The sequence below is a fragment of the Typopeltis vanoorti genome, chromosome 16 (assembly GCF_054136105.1).
Source record: "Typopeltis vanoorti isolate ZY-2024b chromosome 16, IOZ_Tvanoo_1.0, whole genome shotgun sequence".
NCBI classification, from domain to species: domain Eukaryota; kingdom Metazoa; phylum Arthropoda; class Arachnida; order Uropygi; family Thelyphonidae; genus Typopeltis; species Typopeltis vanoorti.
Window position 1 is genome coordinate 92,031,131 of NC_143564.1, and position 23,486 is coordinate 92,054,616.

Consider the following 23,486-nt stretch of genomic DNA (forward strand, 5'->3'; position numbering starts at 1 on the left):
ATAAACATGATGAACTAATCAATTTAATAGAATTTTGAAACACGAAAATTCAAGCACAGAATTTTAAATAAAAAGATTTGCCAATTTTCAGCATGAATTAAATTCATTTTTTTCTGCTTGAAGAATGCATACTGTTACTGAGACTATTGATTTAAATTTCTTTCATTTGTAGTTCAAAGTGCTCATGTTTCACTAAAGTGTTCAAAGGACAGATCGGTAACAAAAGGAAAGTCCGCTAAAGTCATTGAGTAGTTTAAAACTTAAGTTTAAATTTGGAAAATTTATAACTTAAGTTTAACACTTGGGTAGTATAAAACTTAAGTTAACTTCGGTAGTTATACACTTATGATTTTTAATAATTTAATTTTTATTTTAAAAAACTTTAAAAAAATTATATTAAAAATATAATTTTTAATATAATTTATAATTATATGGTGAATTCGTTTGTGCAAGTTGAATGTAATCTGAGTGATATTCCATTTGTCCTTCCATAAAAACTACTGCTAAGATGCTGACCACGATAAACATTGTCCACATCAATTTTTGTTTGTTATTTTAAGACTGAAACACATTGGCAGTAATAATATAAAGCGATAATATTAAAATGTATCAATTAAACTGAAAATCGCACTACTAAATTAACTAAAGCAATTTTATGTATTTTAATCTGGCTAATTAGTATTTTAATTAGTATATATCTTTTTACATCTTATTTTTATTTATTGCATTGCGATATTATTATTATTATTATTATTATTTTACAATTCTATTAGAATCTGTATTTCAATTGTTGAATGAAAGTAACGTAACATAATTTGTTACGTTTCTTTGATATTTCAATAGTCTTTATTATCTAAAACTGTTTTGGAATCCTTAAATTACGCAACAATACACTGCATCTAGGATGCAATTATTTTTCGATAACGAACAATTCAAAATTATAGATGATTGTATTTCTGCACTTTATTTGTTTGGAAAAAAGTTTATCTTATTTCCATCGAAATGTTTTTTAATCAATAGGTTTTGTTGTTTACCGGTGTCTCTAAAGCATAGAAGTCCTAAAATCGAATGAAACACGAAAAGATATGTCATGGTGTCTTGTTATGTTTAGGAAATTCCGTTTTCTACTTTTTTTAACCCTTCAGCATTTTGGAGTTTCTATGTTGCTCTGTTGTATAAAAGCTCATTTCCTATGCATGAACTCCAATGAGATTCGGTCTTGAATTTATTCAAGAGCATCTGATAAACTACCCGTACCTCTAGTATAGGATTCTTTCATTGAACAGAAATAAATCTAAAGGAGGAGTCGCAGACCTTGTTTCGGATGTAAGGTGGATCTCTCGCTCTTGTTTTCGCTGAAATCCATGTAACTCTCTGCCCTTTGAAGACATCACTCCGGAGAGAATTTACCTACTGACTGATTTTCTGCATTGAGAAATATTCAGGAATGTGAGTACAGTTTTAAATAAATACAGAAAGATTTGTAAAAATCAAAAGAATTTTATGACATTGGTTACCCGGAATATAAATCTATTGGAAACTTTCGTGAATTTATAATTTACCCTTTCGATAATTTACTCGGAATATCAATGAATGTTGTTCTCTATTTTTTTAAAATACATTATGATCATTAAATCTTTATCATACCAATTTTTCTGATTCTTTTTCACTGATTTTATATATTAGCCCTTGTTTATTTCATCAGGTTTGTTGGAATAGCCTAGACTAATGTTGTTTTTAATGGATTTTTGTTTTCGTTTCTTTACGATTCCAAACAATAACAGAAAAAAAATTTTTTTTTAATAATCTATTTTGTGCAGAGTATTGATGAGTTATGAAGATTATCACACCCGAAGAATATTTGAGATTTTTAATTCCTTCATCGAAACGACAAACCGTCTGTGCTTCTAGTTGAATATTTCCACTGAAGATGATTTAGTCGGTTTCATAAGGATTCACAAAGTTTTCGTTCATGCAATTTAGTTTTCTTCCATCCATATAAAATCAGGACTATAGAGTCATATTTGTGTGGGCCATCATTCTACCAATCCTTGTCAGATCCTTTTTTTTCCTCTCTGATATTTCTAGACTAAGCCTAAAATTTGATAATTATTGGAAGTAGATAATAAAGAATTAAATTAGATATCATAAACATGTTACAGTTGACCACTGGAATATTGATGAAATGCTTAGGTTATCCTAAGTTCATGAATATTGCCATATCATAACGAGTGTAACCAATCTGCGCTGAAATATTTGTCTTGCACATCATATCTTACACATAAAAAAATATTTTATTAAGATTCATTAAAGATGAGATATTTCAATTGACATTTAAAATTAATGTATAAAAATAAAAAATGTAAGTACAAATCAAAAAAAAAAGTACAAAGTATAATATTTATTGCTAATTACATATAACAAAATTAATAATGAAAATTACATATATATATTAAAAGAAAATGAAATTAAATTTAATGACGATATAATAATATAAAAATTTCTGAATGCAAACATACAAAATGATTTATTTCAATTTTCCATGTACAAAGGAAGATTTTAAAAATATTAATGCTTCATCAATTAATTGATTCGTATTTTAGTGATAAAATTAGGCAGTGAAAATATTCTCTCTTACTGTGTACTACTTAGTTTAATTGTTAATGTTTTTTTGTTTTTTTTTTCATATATTTTTTAATCATTTCTTTTGCAAAAATTATTTCAAATATTCTTGCCTTCATTAGTGAACGGCATTTTAAATGTCACTTGAGGAATATTTTAGTAGTATTCTAACTGTTTTTAAAATAAAAAGTTTTTGTCATATGAATAAACAACACTACTAAAAATCTTAGTTCCAGTACTCGTCTTGCCAGTTCACCTAAAGTAAGACAAAAACCGTGATCCGAATCTCTTAATTTTTTAATATTCTATATTTGCTCTTTGGAGGCATAGGGCTAACGACCTTATGCTCGATACGGTAGCGGTTATATGTAGAAAAATTCTAACTGCAAGCTAAAATAGGAGGGAAGAAAGATATTTGCTCATTCCTTACCGGTTCTTTGGTAATATATAATTTTACTTTAGAATTGATCCAAGTATAACATAAATTCTGGCATTATTCGAATTGAGATTTCATCTTCGTTGGCTAATCCATATACTACAATCTAGATATAAGCGCATAAATAAATGCCATTAGTATTAGACACATCGCTTCTTGTCTAAAATACTGCAGAATACATTAAACTAGTCATTTACAATAATGTTAGGCTAAAGATGGACGATGCTTACTACGTTTGGGAATGAAAAGGAGTTGATGATTTTTTTTTATTTCATACAAAAATACATTGAACTGGGTTGTCTACTTCTTTTTAGTTACCTGAGCAGGAAAATATGTGAGAAGTTCACGCCTGCCCAACCTTGACGTTACTAAAACTAATCAAAGTGGTGCAAGCTATATCAAAAGGTGACAACATTAAACTGAGTTTGCTTAATTGTTTAAATTTATTTAATTAGATTAAATGTAAGAAATGGAATGTTCAATTGAACGTACTTTAATATTTCAGTAGTTATTGAGAAAATTGCAACTGATTTAATTTAACTTTGTTTGCGACTTATACTAACTTACATCAGGCGTACTAAGTTCCCTTTAAAAAACAAGTAGCTTCATTTTTGAGGGCAACGATATCAAAAGGTTTCTAATGACAGGCTAAATTTTGCACCAGTTTTTATTCAATGGATTTTTGTTAGTAAGAATGCATTAATACAATGATATACACAGGGTATAATTTCAGAAAATTTATTCAGGAATTTTATTCTTAACGGAATGTTCAAAAGTTTGTGTAAAATTTATATTTATGAAGTTAATTAATCATCTCTCTAAGTTATTGTATAAATGTTTTATGATTCGGACTGTATTACTAACTATTCTATGCTCTGTCTATTAGAAAGAGACATACTAGTGTGTAAATTGCACAAAAAACGTGACTTATTCTCTTATTCTGCTATGTTGCAACGAAGGTATATTCCTAGATTAGATTGCATATCTGTACACCGTCAGATGCATAACTGAACCTGTTTAGATCCCTGAAGAGGTATAATCATGTGATCAAATATTTCTGGCCAGTCCGTTTTTGATATTAGTAAAATATGAAAGCATCCAAAATCAATTTTAGGAAACATTGCCATATATAGAAATGTGAGGTTAACCACCTCAGCTAAGAAATGTCAGAAAGATTCAGAAAGTAAACAGCACTAAGGTTACCAAACTGTGCACATAGCAGTAATCTGAAATTCTTGATAATGCGATCAACAATTAGTTCGAGTCTAAAGGCTTAGGTTAGTAGTAGTTCATACTACGCATATACAGCTTCACTGTTGTTTTATTGAAAGGAAGCCGTCTATATGTCAACCATAAACTATGATAACCCACACCAATTACAATTGTGTAACTGGTGTAATGTGCACCCTGACTTATCTGCGGAGCGTTGGAAAATATCGAGCAAAATCCAGTTATACCCTTATACGAATGATTAGATGAGTGTGAATATGGTGATTTCCTGAGAAAGGTTTTATTCTTTCATGATATCCTTTTCATAGTTTTAATTTTCACATTTATATTGTTTGTAATATTCTCTGTTCTATACGTTTGATATTTAATATTATTGTAATATTTTCTAGGTGTCTTGGGTACGACAAAAAGATCTTCATATCCTCACTGTTGGGAGATACACATATACTAGTGATCAAAGGTTTACATCCATCCATCTCGACGATTCTGACGATTGGACGCTAGAAATAAAGTATACTCGCAAAAAAGATGCTGGCATCTACGAATGTCAAATCAGCACGGAACCAAAAATGAGTTTAAGTATTATGCTCAATGTCGTTGGTAAGTGGATTTGTAGAAGACGGACTAGCTTGTTTTCCTTATTGTAATTGTATTTATCAGCATAACTGTCACCTGGCTTAGAGAAATTGTTTCATTATACAAATGCAAATGAGACTTGATCATTTCAGGCAATGATCAAGTCTCACTTGGAGGTCAATGATCTGGATGCCTAAATATTTAGAGCATATGGATAGTGAGGTCCAAACTTTGGTTAGCAGACAGTAGGTATCATGAAAACAGAATATTTTTAAAGCAATTAGCTCATCACTGAAAGTTATGCAATGGACTTGTATATAGGATTCCGAAGATTTTTATGGGAAAATGGAAAACGAGGTGAGTGCATTGCTAGAATGGATGATGAGTGCGCTAACAATCAATTAGCTGAAGGCGAATTATAATAATTATTGAGTATTGCGACTTCTCGGAATTATGATTGATACTGATATTAGACTTACTATTTTATATAGTGATATACAGTTCATGTACACCAGGAAAGTAAATTATTTAAAAAAAATGATTTTAAAAGATTAAAAATAATATTGAAAATTCGAATATTTTGTCAAAAATCACACTATTTTTAGTAGGAGAAAAAACGACATTATTTAGAAAAAATTTGAACGATAGTGTTTTTTTTGTTATATTGAAATATACAAAAATACCTAAATCTAGAAATTTCGAAACAAAATTACAAAAATTAAGCCGTGTTAATAAAAAACAGACATGTACAAGTTCAACATAACGAATGGTACGAAATGTGAATAGAAAGTTTCAGATTTTTGAGAATGTATGCTTATGGAAAACGACAAAATCTGTTCTTGTCTTTGCGCTGATATTCCACAGACTGAAAATTCACCTAATGATAAAATAAATGTTAATTTAATTATAATTAATGTGTCATCATATTAATGAAAAATGCTATAAATCTCGAAATATATATGCATCCAGTACGGTCTGTATATTTATTTGTCGTGTGAATAAACAGCACTTTCTTAGATTTTCGTAGCATAATTTCATAAATAATATTAAAGTATGTGCGTGTAAAATTGTTTGGAACAATGTTTTAAAAGAAATTAGAAGGTTGTAGTATCTGGTACATTCACTTATGGAATTGGTCTTCATTTCAGCGTCTCTCTAAGAGAACAACTCATAAGACATTCACCTAAGAAAAAACATAAAAAGATTATTCCTTGTCAATGAAGAATGTATCTCCGTTAACGGTTTGTTGATTAGTGGTTATTCAAGTGCATAAGTTGTTTTCTTCTTCTTCTTCTTATCCAGGTTCTAGGCCAAGTAGCCTGTTCTGGACTCAGTCCATCTTCTTCTTGGTAGCCCCTATCCTTGTTCCTCCAGGATTATATGTTAAGATCTTTTTAACAACTTATGCTATATGCATCAGTTGTTAATCTCTAAAATGAACCATTGGCACTGGTTATGCTGCTACAAGGCGTCGCGAGTGCTTTTATTTTATTTCAGTAAATAATCTCTCATCTAAAACTGGTATTATCAAGGAGATATATTATTAAAAACTGCTTCTCATCTTTACAACTATATTTGAACGTGTTGGCTTAAAACATGTAATACGTAAATTAGAGTTTATACAGCATATACCGAAAAGAAATATAGAAACAGCAATTTCACTGAGTAGGAAAGTCAGTATTTAAGAAGGATGGCATCAAGATGACTTCACACTTTGATTTAGTTTTCTTTGTAATCACAATAGTAGCAACACTAATGTCATGAGATATATTATGTCTGCATGTGCTCTCCAGAATGTTAGCCTGTTGTGTAGGATGAAATCCGGAGTTTTCGTAGTTAAAAATCTTGTCATCTTAAACTCTCCTTGCACGGGACTGTTAACTTGCCTTCAGCTGAAAAGCTTTTATAAAGGGTAATGGTTTCCCAGATGAGATTGGAAATAAGATATTTCTAACCGAAAAAGTCAATCCCACGCATGATTTTCATGAAAGATTGGAGCTCCCCTTCCTAAGAACTAGGTAAAACTGAGTTACCAATAATACTGCTCATTAATACAATAATACTGCTCGTGCTATTATACGGATTTTTATGATATAATAGGAAAAGATACCAAAATATCTAAAGTCAAAATTTGCATAAACGATAACAGAGAACATAAAAGAGAACAAACTCATCCTCGTCTGTCAAGTGTAAAGCATTTCAGCTCACCAACCAACCAACTTGCTAAGAACTCGAATCCCACCTCTACCCAGCTTATTGGAACCTTGAGTTGCTTTTTTTTGATGTTTCGTGTGTAGATCAGAATTTCTTTACATCTATATCTCCTCCAGAGATTCTTATTCAAAATAAAAACACCTTGTAGCAACTTGTAGAGGTAAAGTTAATAAGGTTCTGTATTACTAAAACCTTGGTATTTAGGGTCTAGCTCACCGAGGAGACCTCAAAAAAGGTTGAAACTGGTCTGGGTAGTGACCCCACCCATAATGTATTGCAGTATACATCTCGTAGTGAGATGTGCTTTACATTATGGAAAATACTAAGAATAGCGATCAGAGCTTTATCCACCTTTACAATGAGTTGCCCTGGTGTTGCACCACCTTTAGACTTGAACTACGTTCAGGCGCAAACTTAACGGTTTGCTTACTTGGTATTAGGAGTAAAATAACCAAGTTTATAAAATTACTTGGTAACCGTAATATACATTTTTCCCAAGGTAAAAAAAACTTATTATATAAAGAATTGAATGACTAGAACCGAGATTTAAGTAAAAAGGTTTTAATATAAAAACACGACTAGTTTTAGGCTTGTAACAGCCTTCAATAGGTGACATTATAAAAGAAAGAAAAAACACTAAAACACTGAAGCTTAAATATACTATGAACATCATAGAGAGTATCTATACATAATTGACACTAAATCGTTGTGGTTGTATTTAAAGCTGTTCTTTCGTTAGTTGTGTTGTTGGGAAAGTGCGTGCTAGTAGCATCTCGTGAACGCCAGTACATGATTACAGCTGAATGACAATCTGGGAGGTGTTGTAGCTCAAGTTATTATTTAGGTGAAGAGGATTGAAGATGATTTCTCAAGTTATTATTTAGGTGAACAGGATTGAAGATGATTTCTCTAGATCACGATTTTTCTCTCTAGTTCATCATTGCAACGGAAGATGTTAGTAGATTTTTCCCAGAAGACTTTGTGACTTTGGTTTTCATCATTTGGATTAGCCGAGAAAATGATATGACTTGATAATGCACTGGCTCGCTGTCTCTTGTAAGTAATGTCTCTCATGTGTTCTTCCATATGCAATTCGACAGATTTGTCTGTCTGCCCAAAATAAGGAATATCACAATTACACAATATTTTATATACACCAGGGTATTTGAGTTGATGATGACAAGGTTTTGGGTGGCTTGGTAAGAAACGGATCTTTGGAAGTGGAGTGAACAAGGTTCTGATATTGTATTTTCTTAGTACGTTTGCTAATTTATGTGAAACTGTACCTTATACATTTGAGTATAAGGAATAGATATGTTGCCTTTGAATTTATTTGTTTCTTCTGAGTGATGTCTAGGAGGATTAAGAAGGAATTTTTCAATGATTCTCTTGGAATAGCCATTAACTTCGAAAGAAGTTTTCAGATGGTTTATTTCTGTAAGAAGTTCATTTGGATCATCCAGAAGAGAACGGGCTCTGTGTACCAAGGTGGAAATTACCACGCTTATGAGGAGGGAAGTCATGGGACTGACTATGCAGATATCTGTTGGTATGTGTGGGCTTTCTATATATCGATATTTTGAGTTTACCAGAAGAGCGAGTCAGTTTGACATCAAGAAAAGGCAAGGAATTATCCGTTTCAAGCTTGGCAGTAAACTTAATACTTTGATGTCGGCTATTGAGATGTTCGAGGAAAACCATAAGGGAATTATGTCCATGGCTCCAAAAATGAAGTCATCATCTGCATAGCGTTTCCAAACTTTAGGTGTTAAAATAAAGGAAGATATAGCCTTGGTTTCAAAATCCTCTAAGTAAATATTTGCGAGTACAGGGGATAAAGGATTATCCATAGCCAGTCCATGATTTTGTTTGTATATAATTATCTTGAAATTTGAAGTAACCGGACCTGATGCAATGTGTAAGCAAGGCTAACATTTTTTTTTGTTAACTTGTCCTTGAGAAATGTTAGGACTTCATCTGTTGGGACATTAGTGAACAAAGAAGTTATGTCCAAGCTAGCCATGATATCATCTTCATTAAATGTAATATCCTTGATGTATGTAACAAATTCTGTAGTGTTCTTGATAAAGGATGGTGACTTGCCTGAAAAACATTTAGGTATTTGGCAAGATATTTTGAAAGGTTGTACGTCAGAGAATTGATACTTTCTACAATTGGGCATAATGGGGTGTTCTCTTTATGGATTTTAGGAAAACCATATATGCGAGGAACTAACGGATGGAGAGAGCGTAGAGATAAGCGAACGTTTCAGGATAATTCAGTTGTTGTTTTTAATAAGTTGTTTGTACGATTTTGAAGTTCACGAGTTGGATCTCTCTCGAGTATTGAGTAGGTATCATTATGTAGTAATTCAAGCATTTTATTCTGGTAATCTTCATAGTTGAGGAAGACTGTTGCATTGTCTTTATCTGCAGGAAGGATAATTATATCTCTGTTATTTTTTAAACTTTTAATAGCTTTACGTTCTGTTGAAGTAATGTTATCTATAGGTGGTTTTGCGATATTGATAATGAAGATTGATTCAATATGTAGAAGTTTTGAATCTTATGGAGGGAGTAAAGAAGTAGCTTTTTCTATTTTTGTAAGTAGTGTCTCCTTTGGTATTAATTTTGGGAAAGGAATAAAGTTTGGACCTTTACTAAGGATGCGTTTTTCTACATTTGAAAGTATATAAGAAGATTTGTTGTAACGACTTTGTCAATATTGATGTGTGGTTTTGAGAAGTTCCTATTAATTTGTATTCTTTTTAATGTTTCAAATTTACTTATAAGATTTGCTTATTGTATACCAACCACAACGATTTAGTGTCAATTATGTATAGAGACTCTCTATGATGTTCATAGTTTATTTAAGCTTCAGTGTTTTAGTGTGTTTTCTTTTTTCTTTCTTTTATAATGTCACCTGATGAAGGCTGTTACAAGCCGAAACTAGTCGCGTTTTTATATTAAAACCTTTTTACTTAAATCTCGGTTCTAGTCATTGAATTCTTTATAAATATATATATATATATATACGATATGTGTGTGTAATAAATGTATGAGGTGTGTATATGTGTGTGTATATATATATATATATATATATATATACACACACATTTATTATTACTTGACGCTTCCTGGGAGTCCAAACACTCATCAAGGAAGAGCACCTACTCTACAACTCTCCATTTCCAACACTCAAATCAATCAACTACAGCGAACCGCATCATCTACACCAACGCCATCTACTGCCCACCACCACCACTAGTATTTTCACAGACAAACACAAACATCCAAGCCCTCGGCAGGATTCCAACCCGCTGTCTTTTGGCTGGAGAGAGGATATGCTAACCACTCGGCCAACTAGGCCAGCAATTTACATTGCATATATCTTTAGATTTCATATATTTAGTGCAAATACGTTTTTGTCAAGAGATAAGTTAGTTATCAAAGAGCTCATCAATAAGATATTGGTTTCTTTATTTTTACGAAATCTGTATTGAGTGCTTGATATATTATTGAATTTCTCTAAATATGTGGATATTTTTTCATTAGCTACTCTTTCCATGATCTTTTCTATAATTGGGAGTTAGAATATAGACCTGTAGTTGTTAATTTAATCTAAAGTTTCTTTTTTGTATGTAGTGAAGTTTCACTTCTGTTTTTAGATCTAGTGGTATTTTACACTTCTGGAAAATGTGATTTATCCATTTGAGTATAATTGGCCATAAGGTGGAGTAGTGCGTTTTGATATCCGTTGGTCGTGCCAGAAACTTTAAAATATCCAGAGGCTGTTTCAAAGTTGATTTTTTGAGATAACCGTATCCAAATCATTTGGTGTTATCCAGGGGAACCAAAGAGTCTTATTTTGTGTCTGGATAGTGTTGGTTACAGTTCACCTTAAGTTTGTAATTTTTTCCTTGAACGTGTCATTAGATTTGTCCGCTAGTTGCTTGTCACTTAAACTGTATTTGGCAAGGTTCTGGATAATCAGGAGGTGGTGTTTTTTCAATGTTTTATTCATTATTGTACATGCTCCTTTAAGTTTTCCTTCATTTAGTTTAATTTTGTTGGTGCAATAATCATGATTAATTCGACGTATTTCTGATTGGAGTTTGTTCCTGTATTCTTTCTATTTGTTTTTTAAACTCTAATTAGATCTATGACTGAATTTATTTTGAACTGAAGCCATAGATGATCTTTATTGTGTTTTTTACATAGTACATCATAATTGAGCCTTGGAGGTGAATCTTGCTGGTTCTAATCCTTAAATTCCGGGTAACTTTCTTGTATATACGACACATCATACAGTTCTACAATTATACAGTTCTTCTTTCGGATTTCATTATATACATGATGCGATGAGGTTTTCGTAAAACCGCATAACAAAGTTTTAATCCACAGGATCGAAACACCTTGGTATTCGATATGTGCTAAAACGTTTGAGACCACTACTGTAGGCAGTAGAAAAAATTATAACCCTAGTAGAAAAGCTACTACCATAAATGTCTTATTTAGAGAAGGAGAAAAAATGTAAAGATCGATTTATTAAAATAAATATACAAATAAAATAGTATCACTATTGAATGTGATAAATGAGTAGATACTATTAGTGCGCCTGGACAGTAGTATGTGTAAATCATCTTCCCCTCTTGAGTAAGTTTTAGGTTTGCATATTACTTAGAATATAGAGATTTTGTGAATGTCTTTAGATGGTAGATGACTTCTTACATCACACGCCGTGAAGTATTCGCTTTGCTTTTTGGAGGCATGAAACGGTTTCAGAATACTTCATGTTTGGTCCCTAGACCAGAGCTTTTGTATTGCCTACTATTTACCAAACCATGTTTTATTTAGTTATTTAGCCTGTGATGATACAAGTGCGTGTGATGCACTTAACTACAGTTCTAGTCCACAATAATGACCAATCTTTCGTTGTAAGGTTCACATTAAAAGTGACTCTGTAGAAATTAACCCCACTATGAATCCATGTGGCTGCCTGTGTGATTACACTTCACCTAAGATATTCTAATCGCCAGGAAACTCGAGTTTTTCATCCCTAAAAGCAGGTTAACCCGCTCCATGAATCCACATATTTACAGACATATGACACTAACTTCGAGATGGAAGACATTAGAACCCCACTATCATATCTTTCTGCTGCACATTATGGATCTCAGCTATAGATCCATAATAGTTAACCTCCTGGATGAACAGCACAGAAAATTCGACAATTATTTTTATTTATTTCAAGATAACTGAATATTTCTTTTTGGATCTTTGGTTGGATATGCTATTCATGTGTCCAGAGGCTTCATTTTGTACGATTATGAGAATTCTGTGAGACATTTCTGTGAGAAGTTTCTGTAAGAAACTCTCCGGTTAATACAAGCATATTCCGGTGAAAAGAAATGAAAAAAAAAAGATTGATTACAAGAAGAATTCCAAAAGGATAGAAGTGTGATAAAAAAAAATCTGAAAAAGTTTGTTAGATAAAAATGAAAGCGGTTGGCATATTTCCAGATGTCATTAGCAAGCAAAAGAATATCTTCAGAAATTCCAAAAGAAGCGCAAAAAATGCATTTTAGTCGCAATTAATAAATTTTAATGGAAGACAATTCGTTTGAAAAAAAAAATAAAAAGAAAATCCAGACATTTATTTTGTTTCTTTGCGTATGAAATAAAATTGTAAGTTTTTTTTTAAATAATTGTGTAACTTAAATAACAATGTATTCATTCCTGTATTTTATTTCTAGGGATTCCCAATTGTTCATGTTCAGTAGAAAAAAAATCTAATAATATAGAGTTCCTTTCTACTAGTTTTAACCTTTTAAATAGCTTTGGACTTGTTTTTGGTACTATTATTCTTCTATTATTCATTTTCACGAATCCTTATGCTTATCTATTGGAAGAATTTCAATAACTTTAACATGAGTGCACTAATCTTCTGGTTCATTCACATTATCTGCACGTTTCGAGTACAATATATTTTAATGGTAATGAAAATATGAAGAACATCAATTGTCTCATTCTATTAAAGAATTTAAAATAACAGTGTTTAAATATGTTCTTTATTAACAATGTACATAACTGCTGTTAATAAATTAAATACTCAAAAGAATGCTCGGTATGATTTTAAAACGTGTGAATTGAACGCTTGGTCCATATCTCTTAATTCAGATCTTGATCAGTTTTTCCTAATTTTATTAATCAGACGTTAGAAGGATACTCCACAGAAACTCCACAGATACTCCATAAAATTTAGAATAAAATCAGGAAAATTTTATTCTAAATGAGAAAAACCTTGCCTCATCATAATTATGTTACGAGACTTCCAAAAGTTTTCATACGGCTTCATCTAACTTTCAAACATGTCTGGTTTAAGAGAATTTAAATGCAAATATCGTCTTCTTATATTTTGTTAATGAGAATCTGCTGGTCCTATCTCCATACAACACATATAAGTAGATATTTCGATATCGAAATCTGAATTGTATGTCCAATTTTTAAAACGAAATATGTGTTATCGAAGGATTGCAACACATTTAGAATCATGTGGTTCACATATTTCTATGCTTTATTCCTAAATCGACTTTCTACAGATCCGTTGCAGTATAAAACATAAAATCATGACGATAATAAGGAACTTTTTTTTTTGCTTTTCCATATTATCGAAAGAAAAGCTTGTGTTTGTTAACTTGAAAATTGTGTTATATTGTTCAAGATTTACCAAATTTTCTCTCATGATTGCCTACGATCACTTCTTTATTCGCTTCGTCTCTTTCGATTGCATACGATATTTGTGTACTTCTTACAGCATATATGAATAAGGCATATTTCAGTAGATTCGTTTTATCATGACAGATATATTCATGTACAGAAATTACTCTCACCGCTACCTCTAATCGTACAAGGAGAGGTATATTATTTAAAGGTTTCCTGTTTAACTATATTACAAAAAGGGACCCGCCGTCTTTCTCCATCAGATTATATTCAGATCATTTCAAAATACCAAGAAAATATTCTTCACATTCAATTTTCCCTCTAAGATGTGCGAGTGCACGGCTAAGTAGTTAGTGAACTGCCCAGGCATGCATTGAATTGTTTCCCCGCAGGTGGGGAACCTACGTAGACCTATATTCACAAAAACCGCATCACCTGATATGAATATAGTTTTAGTATGAAATGGTCGATTTCATTGGTTTATCATTAGATATTTCGTTGTATCATCTATCATTCCTACGGTTACTGCATAATATAGTAGTTCCTGCTATTGTCCGAGAATTTTTTTATGTTATAAATAGACAGCAAGAGAGTTTTCGCATTTTCGTGCTGAGATCGCTATGTCTAGTTACGTGCAGTTAGCATCTCGCATAAAAACTTTGATTCAAGCTTTTAAGAGAGAAGGTTATTCCTATCGTCAAATAGTTAAAAGGAGTGTCCTGTAGTCAATCTATTGGGGTACGGATGCTATCGAAAGTGAAGTCAACTGGATCTGCTGAAAGGAAGAAGAAGACAGGAAGAAAACCATTGTCTGCACCATGCCAAGATCGAGTTCTAAAGCTGTTCTGCCTCGAACATCGCTGTGGGTCGTCCCAAGAACTGAAACGGGACTGGTAGGAACAAATTGGAGTTTTAACAAGCTCGATAAATGTCAGGAGAAGATTCATTCGGCAGGGACTCATAGCCAGGCGCTCTAGAAAGAAGCCCTTGTTAACAAAAAAAAAAAAAAAAAAGAGATTTTATCATCATCATCATCATAGGTATCAAGGATTTAGGCCTAGCATGGCCTGTTCCGGCCTTAGAAGTCATCGTTGAATCGTTTAAGAGGACGTCCTGGTTCCCCCCCCCCCCAATGACTTGTACTTTAAGGTTTGTTTTAGTAATCTTTCTGTTTTCATTCTTTGAACGTGTTCCATCCATTTATGTTTATATTTTTTCATTTTTTCTATTACTGGGTCTTGGTTTAATTCTTTCATAATATCTTCATTTCTTTTGTGATCAAATAGGGTATACTTTGCAGTTTTTCTCATAAACTTCATTTCTGCTGTTGTTAATCTTTGTTTGTCTTTTTGTTTTATTGTCCAGATTTCGCTTCCATACATTAAGACCGGTAAGGCTAATGTATTATATACTTTTAGCCTGGTTTGTTTTTGAACTAGGTTTGGTTTAAATATAGAGCTAATTACACCTGTTATTTTTAAATATTTTGCAATTTTTACGTTTATATCTTTTTCATTTTCATATGTGATCATAGATCCTAGGTAGTTAAATGAATTCACCTGTTCTAAGATATTGTTATCTATTACTATTTTAGTTCTTGCTGGATCTTGTCCTTTAAAGGCCATAGTTTTTGATATTTCCATTGATATTATCATACCATAATCTTTGGATATCTCATTTAGATTTAAAATAGCTTTCTGTAAGTTATCTTCAGAATTTGTAATTATTATTTGGTCGTCTGCAAAGAGGAGAGTGTTTAAGTTAACTGTAGGTGAAAGTTTAATTCCTTGATGTAAATTTTTACTCCATTTTATTATTATTTCATTTAAGTAGATATTAAAAAGAGTTGCTGAGAGGGGAAATCCCTGTCGGATCCCTTGGTTTATCTCTCTTGTATATGATAGCTCGTGATTTAATCTTATTTATATTTGATTATTTTCATATATACTTATGACAGCTTTTAGGATATTATTTGGTATTTGTCTTTCTTTTAATGTGTTAAATAATATGTTTCTTTTAACTTTGTCAAATGTTTTTTTATTTGATTGACCGAGCAAAAAAGAGATTTGCTCGGTCAAATTGGTGCAAAGAGCATGAAAAATGGACCCCTGATCAGTGGAAAAGGGTCCTTTTTTTCTGATGAGAAAAAATTTAACCTGCAGACTGTCGAGGGCAGACGGTCAGGTAGAAGACAATCAGGGGAAAAATTTAGCTCTGACCATTCAACAGTGAAATTCTCAGCCAGTCAAATGATCTGGAGGCTGCATAAAGTGTAATGGTGCTGGTTGCTTGCATTTCTCAAAAGGTTCAGAATGTACAAGTGTGCCAGAAATTTTTAGAAGAAGAAGAATGTGCCTCCTGTCAGAGACCTTTCAACCGCAACGATGAACTGCATCTTTCAGAATGACTCTTCCCCCTTGTCATAGGGCAAAAAAAAGTATAAGTAATGTTATTATAACTCAAAAATGTACGATACAAATTGAGTTTAGTACTTAAAAAGTTTTACTTTTTGTTGCAGGTCAATAAATGGCTCAATGAACACTCAATTCAGCAAGCACCGTGGCCAAGAATCAGCCCAGATCTCAACCCCCATTGAGAATTTGTGGTACCAAATGGAGACTGAAACACACAGGATGCCGAAAAACACTTCGAGAGCTCCAAAAGGCCATTATAATGGCACGGAACCATGAATTGACAGTGGCATCTATCAGAAACTGATTTTGTCAATTCCCCGCCGATGTCAAGCTGTATAAAGACAAATGAAGGACCCAAGAAGTTCTAAACAAAAAGTGAATTTTTCACTTTGAATGTTAGTAAAACTGTGTAGTTGAACTAAATTTTGATAGAGGCATTCGTTTTGTTTTTCCGGTGAAAATATACCTGTTCACTCCATTTTGAAATATTTGCAAATTTGTCAAAGGTGTTGTTATTTCCTAATTATGTTATATCTTGCGCTAAAAAGAGTCACATATATAAATCAAAAATAAATATGTTATATTACCTTCTTCATTATTTGTGACAATTTTTGCGTTATTATCCCTTTTTAAAATAGGCATTCAAATTTATTTACCAAAAAACAAAAAAACATGGTTACAGCAGGAGATGAGGTTTTTATAACCATCAGTGTAGTTATTTTCTATGTATACTGCAAAAAAGAAAAAAAAAACTTTTAAAGATCGACGAAGTCGTCAGGTAGTCTAAAGTTTTGTGCTCTGAGTAGTAGTAGTAGTAGTAGCTTCGTGCAGCAGTAATAAAAAATAGAAAATAAAAAATATAAAAAATAAAAATGTTCTACGTTATTCCCATTGTAGAACAGGATTTTAACAGGTCATTGCAACTAAACAGCAATTTTGTTTGAGCTAATTTTGACCAATGCAGATCACAGACAATGGTAAAGTTACAGTCACATATATTTTTCTGTTTCAAATATTAGGTTTTCATGGAAAGATTATTATTATATATGTTGTAATTGCCCGTAATTAAAACTGTCAACTCAGCTGTATTCGATGCAGTTAAGAATCGCCGAAGATTACATTATTTCAAAAAGTCTTCTATTTTACACATGCATGTGATTAGTTACACTAATAATTCACACACTGTCTATTTCAAGAGTAGATATGAATATAAAGTAAAATTACGTAAACAGTTCTCGGTGTCTTACAACACTTTCAGTCCTGAGCCGGTATGTTGTTATCCACCTAATGCGCTGTGCCACTAGGACAATAACTGAAAGTTACGAGCCTATTGGGTGCCAACATAATTCTCCCATTCACTTAGCTGTAAAAGTAACAAGCTCTAAGCTCGTTCATTCACAACACACACACACACACACACATACACAAAGGTAGTGTTTTCATGCTCCAATTGTTGGCTCATCTCCAAATTCTATTCTTGACCCTGGCAGGTCTGCTATTTCAGACATATTCACTGTCTCCCCTTTCTCTGGAAATGGCCATTCATTCTTACAAAGCGTGTCTCTTTCTCTCTCTCTCTCTCTCTCTAATTGTTTTCAGCACCGTATGTACATGCTTTTGTATCTTCAGTTAGTAAAAGGGTAGAACAATACCTGCAAACAAACGTAATGGAAAGAAATCTTTGATGTCATTCAACATCAAGCACTTGTCTTCTCATTACATGAGTTCCATATGACATGCAGGTAGTCGTAAGGCGGAGATACGTAAACAAAGAAATCTTTATGTTTATCTCCTTCAAGAATTTCAATAACTGTAACACGAGTGCACTGACCTTCCAGTTCATTCATATTCAGTACGTTGCGAATACAATATATTTTAATGATAACGAAAATATGAAGAGCATAAACCGTTTTATTCTATTATAGAATTTAAAATAACGGTGATAAGTTATAGATGATTATTTTAATTGTTTATATTCATCGTGGATTCTTTAAATCCTGCATGCCTATTAGAATCTGCGATCCCTCCTTGTTGATTCACCAATGGGAACATGAGTGAAACAATTAGCATGACATATTGTTAATTGCAGTATTATTGATTCTTGACTAGGTGTGTTTCGCAAACAATGTAGAAGCTATTTGGTTCATTTGTCTTTATCAAGCAAGTTATTCTGAGACTCTTGATGATCTGGCTGTTTGAATGAACAGTAATATTCAAAAAGTGTGATATTGTGCATTACAGTTATTCCGTTCTCTCTCCTGCAGGGATTTAATGAATATTAGTATTTCGCGTCTTGTTTAAGTTTTGTCATTCATTTTGGATTGAAATTCGACGAACAATTCGTGATGATAAAATTAGAGAAAGTACCATGAAAGATCTAAAATTTCCAAGACCTGTATCGGAAAATACTATATCAAAAATACTATCACGTAACAAAGTTCTTTAAACAAAGCAAACTTGTAGCACAAATCAGGAAAATTGTTATCAAAACAATGTAAATATCAATCATTGAAATATTAACTCTGAAAAGTACTTACAACAATACCCTAAACTGACTGTTCGATTGTTGAAAAGTACTTACAACAATACACTAAACTGACTATTCGATTGTTGAAAAGTACTTACAACAATACACTAAACTGACTGTTCGATTGTTGTAACGTAAATTACATCTTATACATATAATTGTTTTTCTTTGCTTGTGTGTGTTTGTTAAATTAGTCCTCGACTAAAGAGACGATGCAAAATCGTAATTTATTTTTCTTCTTCTTCTTACTTTCCAGGTTTATAGGCCAAGTGGCCTGTTCCGGACTCAATTCCATCTTTTTAAGGGTCTTCCTCTGCATCGAGTACCTTTTGGGTGGTAATTTAGAATTTGTTTAGGTATTCTGCTTCTATTCATTCTTAGTATGTGTTCTTTCCATTTTTATCTATAGCAAATAACTATTTCATTTAGGGAGGTTGTAATTAAAAGTTTTTTTCTGAATTCGGTGCTTTTCATTTTGTCTATTATTGTGACTCCTTCAGTTCTGCGCAGAAATTTCATTTCGGATGATTCAATTCTTCTTTCATCTGCTTTTTTTATTGTCCATATCTCACTGCCATAAAGTAAGGTTGGTTTAGCTACTGTATTGTAGATTCTTATTCGTGTGTGTTTTTGTACATAATTGGGTTTAAAAATTTTATTTATAATGCCTGTTACTTTTAAAAAGTTTGATATCTTTGGTTCTATATCAGCTTCATTTTCATATGACATTGTGCAACCTAAAAAGTTTTGAAGGCCATGACGTTTGTTTTGTCGGTTGATATTTCCATACCATACATGTTTTTATCGGATTATTTAGACTTCATAATGATTTTTGTAGTTCATCTTCATTATTTCCAAGGATTATTTGGTCATCAGCAAAAAGAAGAGTAGCTAATCTGGTGTTATGGTTTATCTTGAATCCTCCTTCATTAGTTATCTTCCATTCTTTTATGATTTTATCTATGTATATATTAAATAAAACCGGTGAGAGAGGGCAACCCTGACATACTCCTCGATTTATTGGTCTCCAGCTTGGTGTTGAATTATTGTACTTCACAGATATTTTATTATCTTGATATATATTATATAAGACTCTAAAGAGTTGGTTTGGTATTTCATATTCTTCTAGGATTTCCCATAATTTTTCTCTGATAATTTTATCAAATGCTTTGGTGTAATCTATAAAAGCTATGTGTGTTTCTATGTTCATTTCTCTGTGTTTTTCAATTAATAATTTTAATTGAAAATTAAAATAAATGCAGAGTCTATGCAAGACCTTCCTTTTCTGAATCCATTTTGTTCTTCTATTAATTTTGGGTCTACTATACGTTTAAGTTTATATGCTAAGATTTTTGCATATACTTTATAACAGGTACTAAGTAAGCTGATTCCACGATAATTGTTACAATCAGATTTGTGTCCTTTTCTGTAGATGGGAATAACTATTACTTTGGTCCAACCTTGTGGGCATTTTCCTTTTTTTCCAGATCATATTATAAAAGTTAAGCAGTTAAGCAACCTGAGTGAGAATTCAAGTCCTGCATATTTGATACGTTCCAAGTTTATGTTGTCTTCTCCTGGAGCCTTTCCTGTTTTGCTTTGGGTTAATGCTTCTGTTAATTCTTCTAGAGTGATGTTTTCCAAGTTATCCGAGATGTTTACAAAGGGTAGTTTTCTGTTTTGAATGTTTTCATCATACCATAGATCTTGGTAGTAATTTTGCCATGTTTCTATTTTAATGGTATTAATATCTGCTTTTTCTCTAGTTTCATTGCTTAGATATTTGAGGATTTTGTATGCATTAGTTCTTTTGAGCATACAGTCTCTCTCTAATTTTGTTACAAAATTGTTCCATCTGTTTCTGTTTATTCTCCTCCATGGTGTTTTTGCTTCTATTTTTTGATTCTTAATATTTAGCGATTTTTGATTCTATTGTTTTCAAATTGAGTTAGTTGCTTTTATCAATTCTTCAATAATGCATTTAATTTCATCATCCCAGTCCCTAAGGCCTATTTTTCTTTTCCACTTTTTCTTTGTTCCTAAACTTTCTTTTGCAGCTTTTGTCATTATGATTTTTAGGTTTTGACCATTCTTCTTCTATGTTCTGAGTTTGTTTTATACTTGTCATCCAGTTCTTTATTCTTTTTTGGTAAAAGTCTTTAATACTACTGTCATCCAAAAGTCTAACCTTGAACGATTCAAAATTTCTATTTTCCTTATGCTTTTTTGTTGTTTTCCATCTTGGTTCCCATTTTATTTTTCCAATTAAAAGATAATGATCTGCTTCTATTTCAGATCCTCTGTATACTCTTGTATCTATTATCATTTCTGACATTTTGATATTGCTGATTATGTAATCAATAATGCTTCTTGTGTCTCTTGCTTCCCAGGTGTATCTGTGGATGTCTTTATGTTTGAAGAAGGTGTTCATTATTTTAAGGTTATTGCTTATAGTAAAATCTCTTAATCTATTTCCATTTCTATTACAGTTAAGTTTTCCTATAGGTCCTATAATTGGTTTATATGGTTTATTGCCTATTCTTGCATTGAGATCTCCTATTACCAAGGTCTTATGCACCTGAGTCCTCTTTTCCTTCTTCAGGTGCATAAGTTCCAATTGCTGTCTTATAATCTCTGTCTATTTTAATTCTCATTTTTATTATTCTATCGCTCCAAAAGATGGAATGGATTATATTGTTTCTAAGAGATTTATGTAGAAAGATCATTACACCAGATTTAGCTCTCTCTTCTGCTTTTATCCCACTGTATATATATAGATATAATTTTCAGTTTCGTCTGTTCCTCTCTGCTTTTTTTTAGATTCTGTAATTACTGCTATTTTTGCATTTCTTTCTTCTAGTGCTTGGTCCAGTTCTATGATTTTGTGGTGGATACTTCTCACATTCTGGGCGGCTATATTCCAATAAGCGTATTTCTGCTTTTTTTTGTTTTCGGTAATTTTCTTCTCGGATCCTTATTCCAAGCCGGTTCGTTACCAAAAAAGTCTGTCCGTCTACTATCTTTAAACTATTTGTTTAATATTTAATAAAAACGTATTTATTTTTAAACAATAATATTGTTTCATAATTGCATTCTTATATGGTGATGCCATTCATTACCATAAAATTAAAACTTAATTTTTTTGCGTGTACATGTACTGTAGACATAATTTTCTTTTATTTAATTTTCCATTAAAGTAAACCAGTTTTAACGAATTCGAATTTAAATAGAGTCCTGGACTGAGCATTTCGAACACTTTTGCGCTCTATCGTAAAACTACCCTATTTCACTCTTCGGAAATAATAGAAATAATCGTCAACAGCCAACTTCTCTACCAAGGAAACATACTGGTTAATTGGTGATCAAATATTGATTCCAACACTCACGCCTCTGAGCAGCCAACCTTACCCACATTTGGAAACGAGCCAAGGAAAAGTATGAAGAAGCTCATGTGATTTCTCTTGACATTTTCAGAACATTCGATTGGATCTGGCATAGAATCCTACTTACCAGCTTCCATTTATGTTCTACATTCCCTCTTTGCCAATGTGTTAGCATTGCGTTTCTAGTCGTATGTTGTTCGTACGAGTTAATATTGTGGTTTTTCTCTCGTCGAGTATCTCTACCAATGTCACTTTAACCAAGGTTTGGTACTTTGGCTTATGCTATTCACCGTTATTAATTAATTATATACTTTCGCTAAGCCATTGTTTTGCCAATAGCAATACACTGCATTTTTTGTGAGACACATTTTTCCTGCATATTTCACAAACCTTAGGTGCTTCATTCATGCTATCCAGTAGACAAAAGCAACTAAATGAACGACTCATTCTCTCACAGGCACTCTCTAATCAATTTTCATAGCTGCTTTGTTTCTACATCATGTTTTTTCTATGGGTGTTTTTATGGGAGATGCTCCACCACTCTAATTCATCCACTTTTTCTAAGCATAAAATACTAGCAGCTGCATTTCAACATCCACAAAACAATGTTCTCTTTCATGCTAATTTGAAATAAATTTTTAATTGCCCACACTGAATATAATTATACACTCTGCGACTAGTGTGTGTGTGTGTGTGTGTGTGTGTGTGTGTGTGTGTGTGTGTAAAGATACTTTTTATTGGGTAAAGACAAAGGATTTGCGCTCTTATATTCAATCCCTACGGATATGGGATTGATTTCCCCTCCCAGAAACACTAGTGTTTTATTCCATAAAACAGATCGACACATACAAAAGTAACAACGCATGTTACTTTTGCATTTCCACACAGTCATTTAATACTTAACTATTGTGCTTCTACAACGATGATTTGCTTGCAATATGAAGCAAAGTGAAATCAGAGTTGAAAATCCAAATCAATAATTGTGATTTCGAACTCAGTTTTTCTGCTGTAATATGTACTAAAACTAAATGATTTGGATTCAGAAAGTAAACATTTGAGCACAATTAGCATTAGAAAAATGCACGTTAACTCTGTTTCTTTCGAGAGAAATATACACTACAGATAAAAAAAATTCTATTAAAGATCAGGTATTACTAAACTGTAGTAGTCAGTATAAAAGCAGTTTGTCCAGCATACGGATAAAGCTGGCAGAAACTTTTTCCTTATGAAGGATATTTAAATTCTATGCTACATCCCATTCATTTTGACATTTATTTGTTTTTTTTTTAATTAAATTTCATTTCATTTGATCGGCGGCTTTCGTATGAAGTATGATTAGAGACTGCTTTCTTTTCTAAGTGC

At 32.2% G+C, this 23,486-nt stretch overlaps 1 protein-coding gene across 4 annotated transcripts in view; it reads left to right on the top strand.

Moving 5' to 3' along the window:
- LOC150098182 (neural cell adhesion molecule L1-like) overlaps window positions 1-23,486 on the top strand; it is a 302,417-nt gene that overhangs the window by 252,999 nt on the left and 25,932 nt on the right. For all 4 annotated transcript variants that reach the window (XM_090406068.1, XM_090406070.1, XM_090406071.1 and 1 more), the window contains one exon: window positions 4,678-4,888. In XM_090406068.1, coding sequence (XP_090262194.1) covers window positions 4,678-4,888 — 211 coding nt within the window. The remainder of the gene's footprint in view (window positions 1-4,677; window positions 4,889-23,486) is intronic.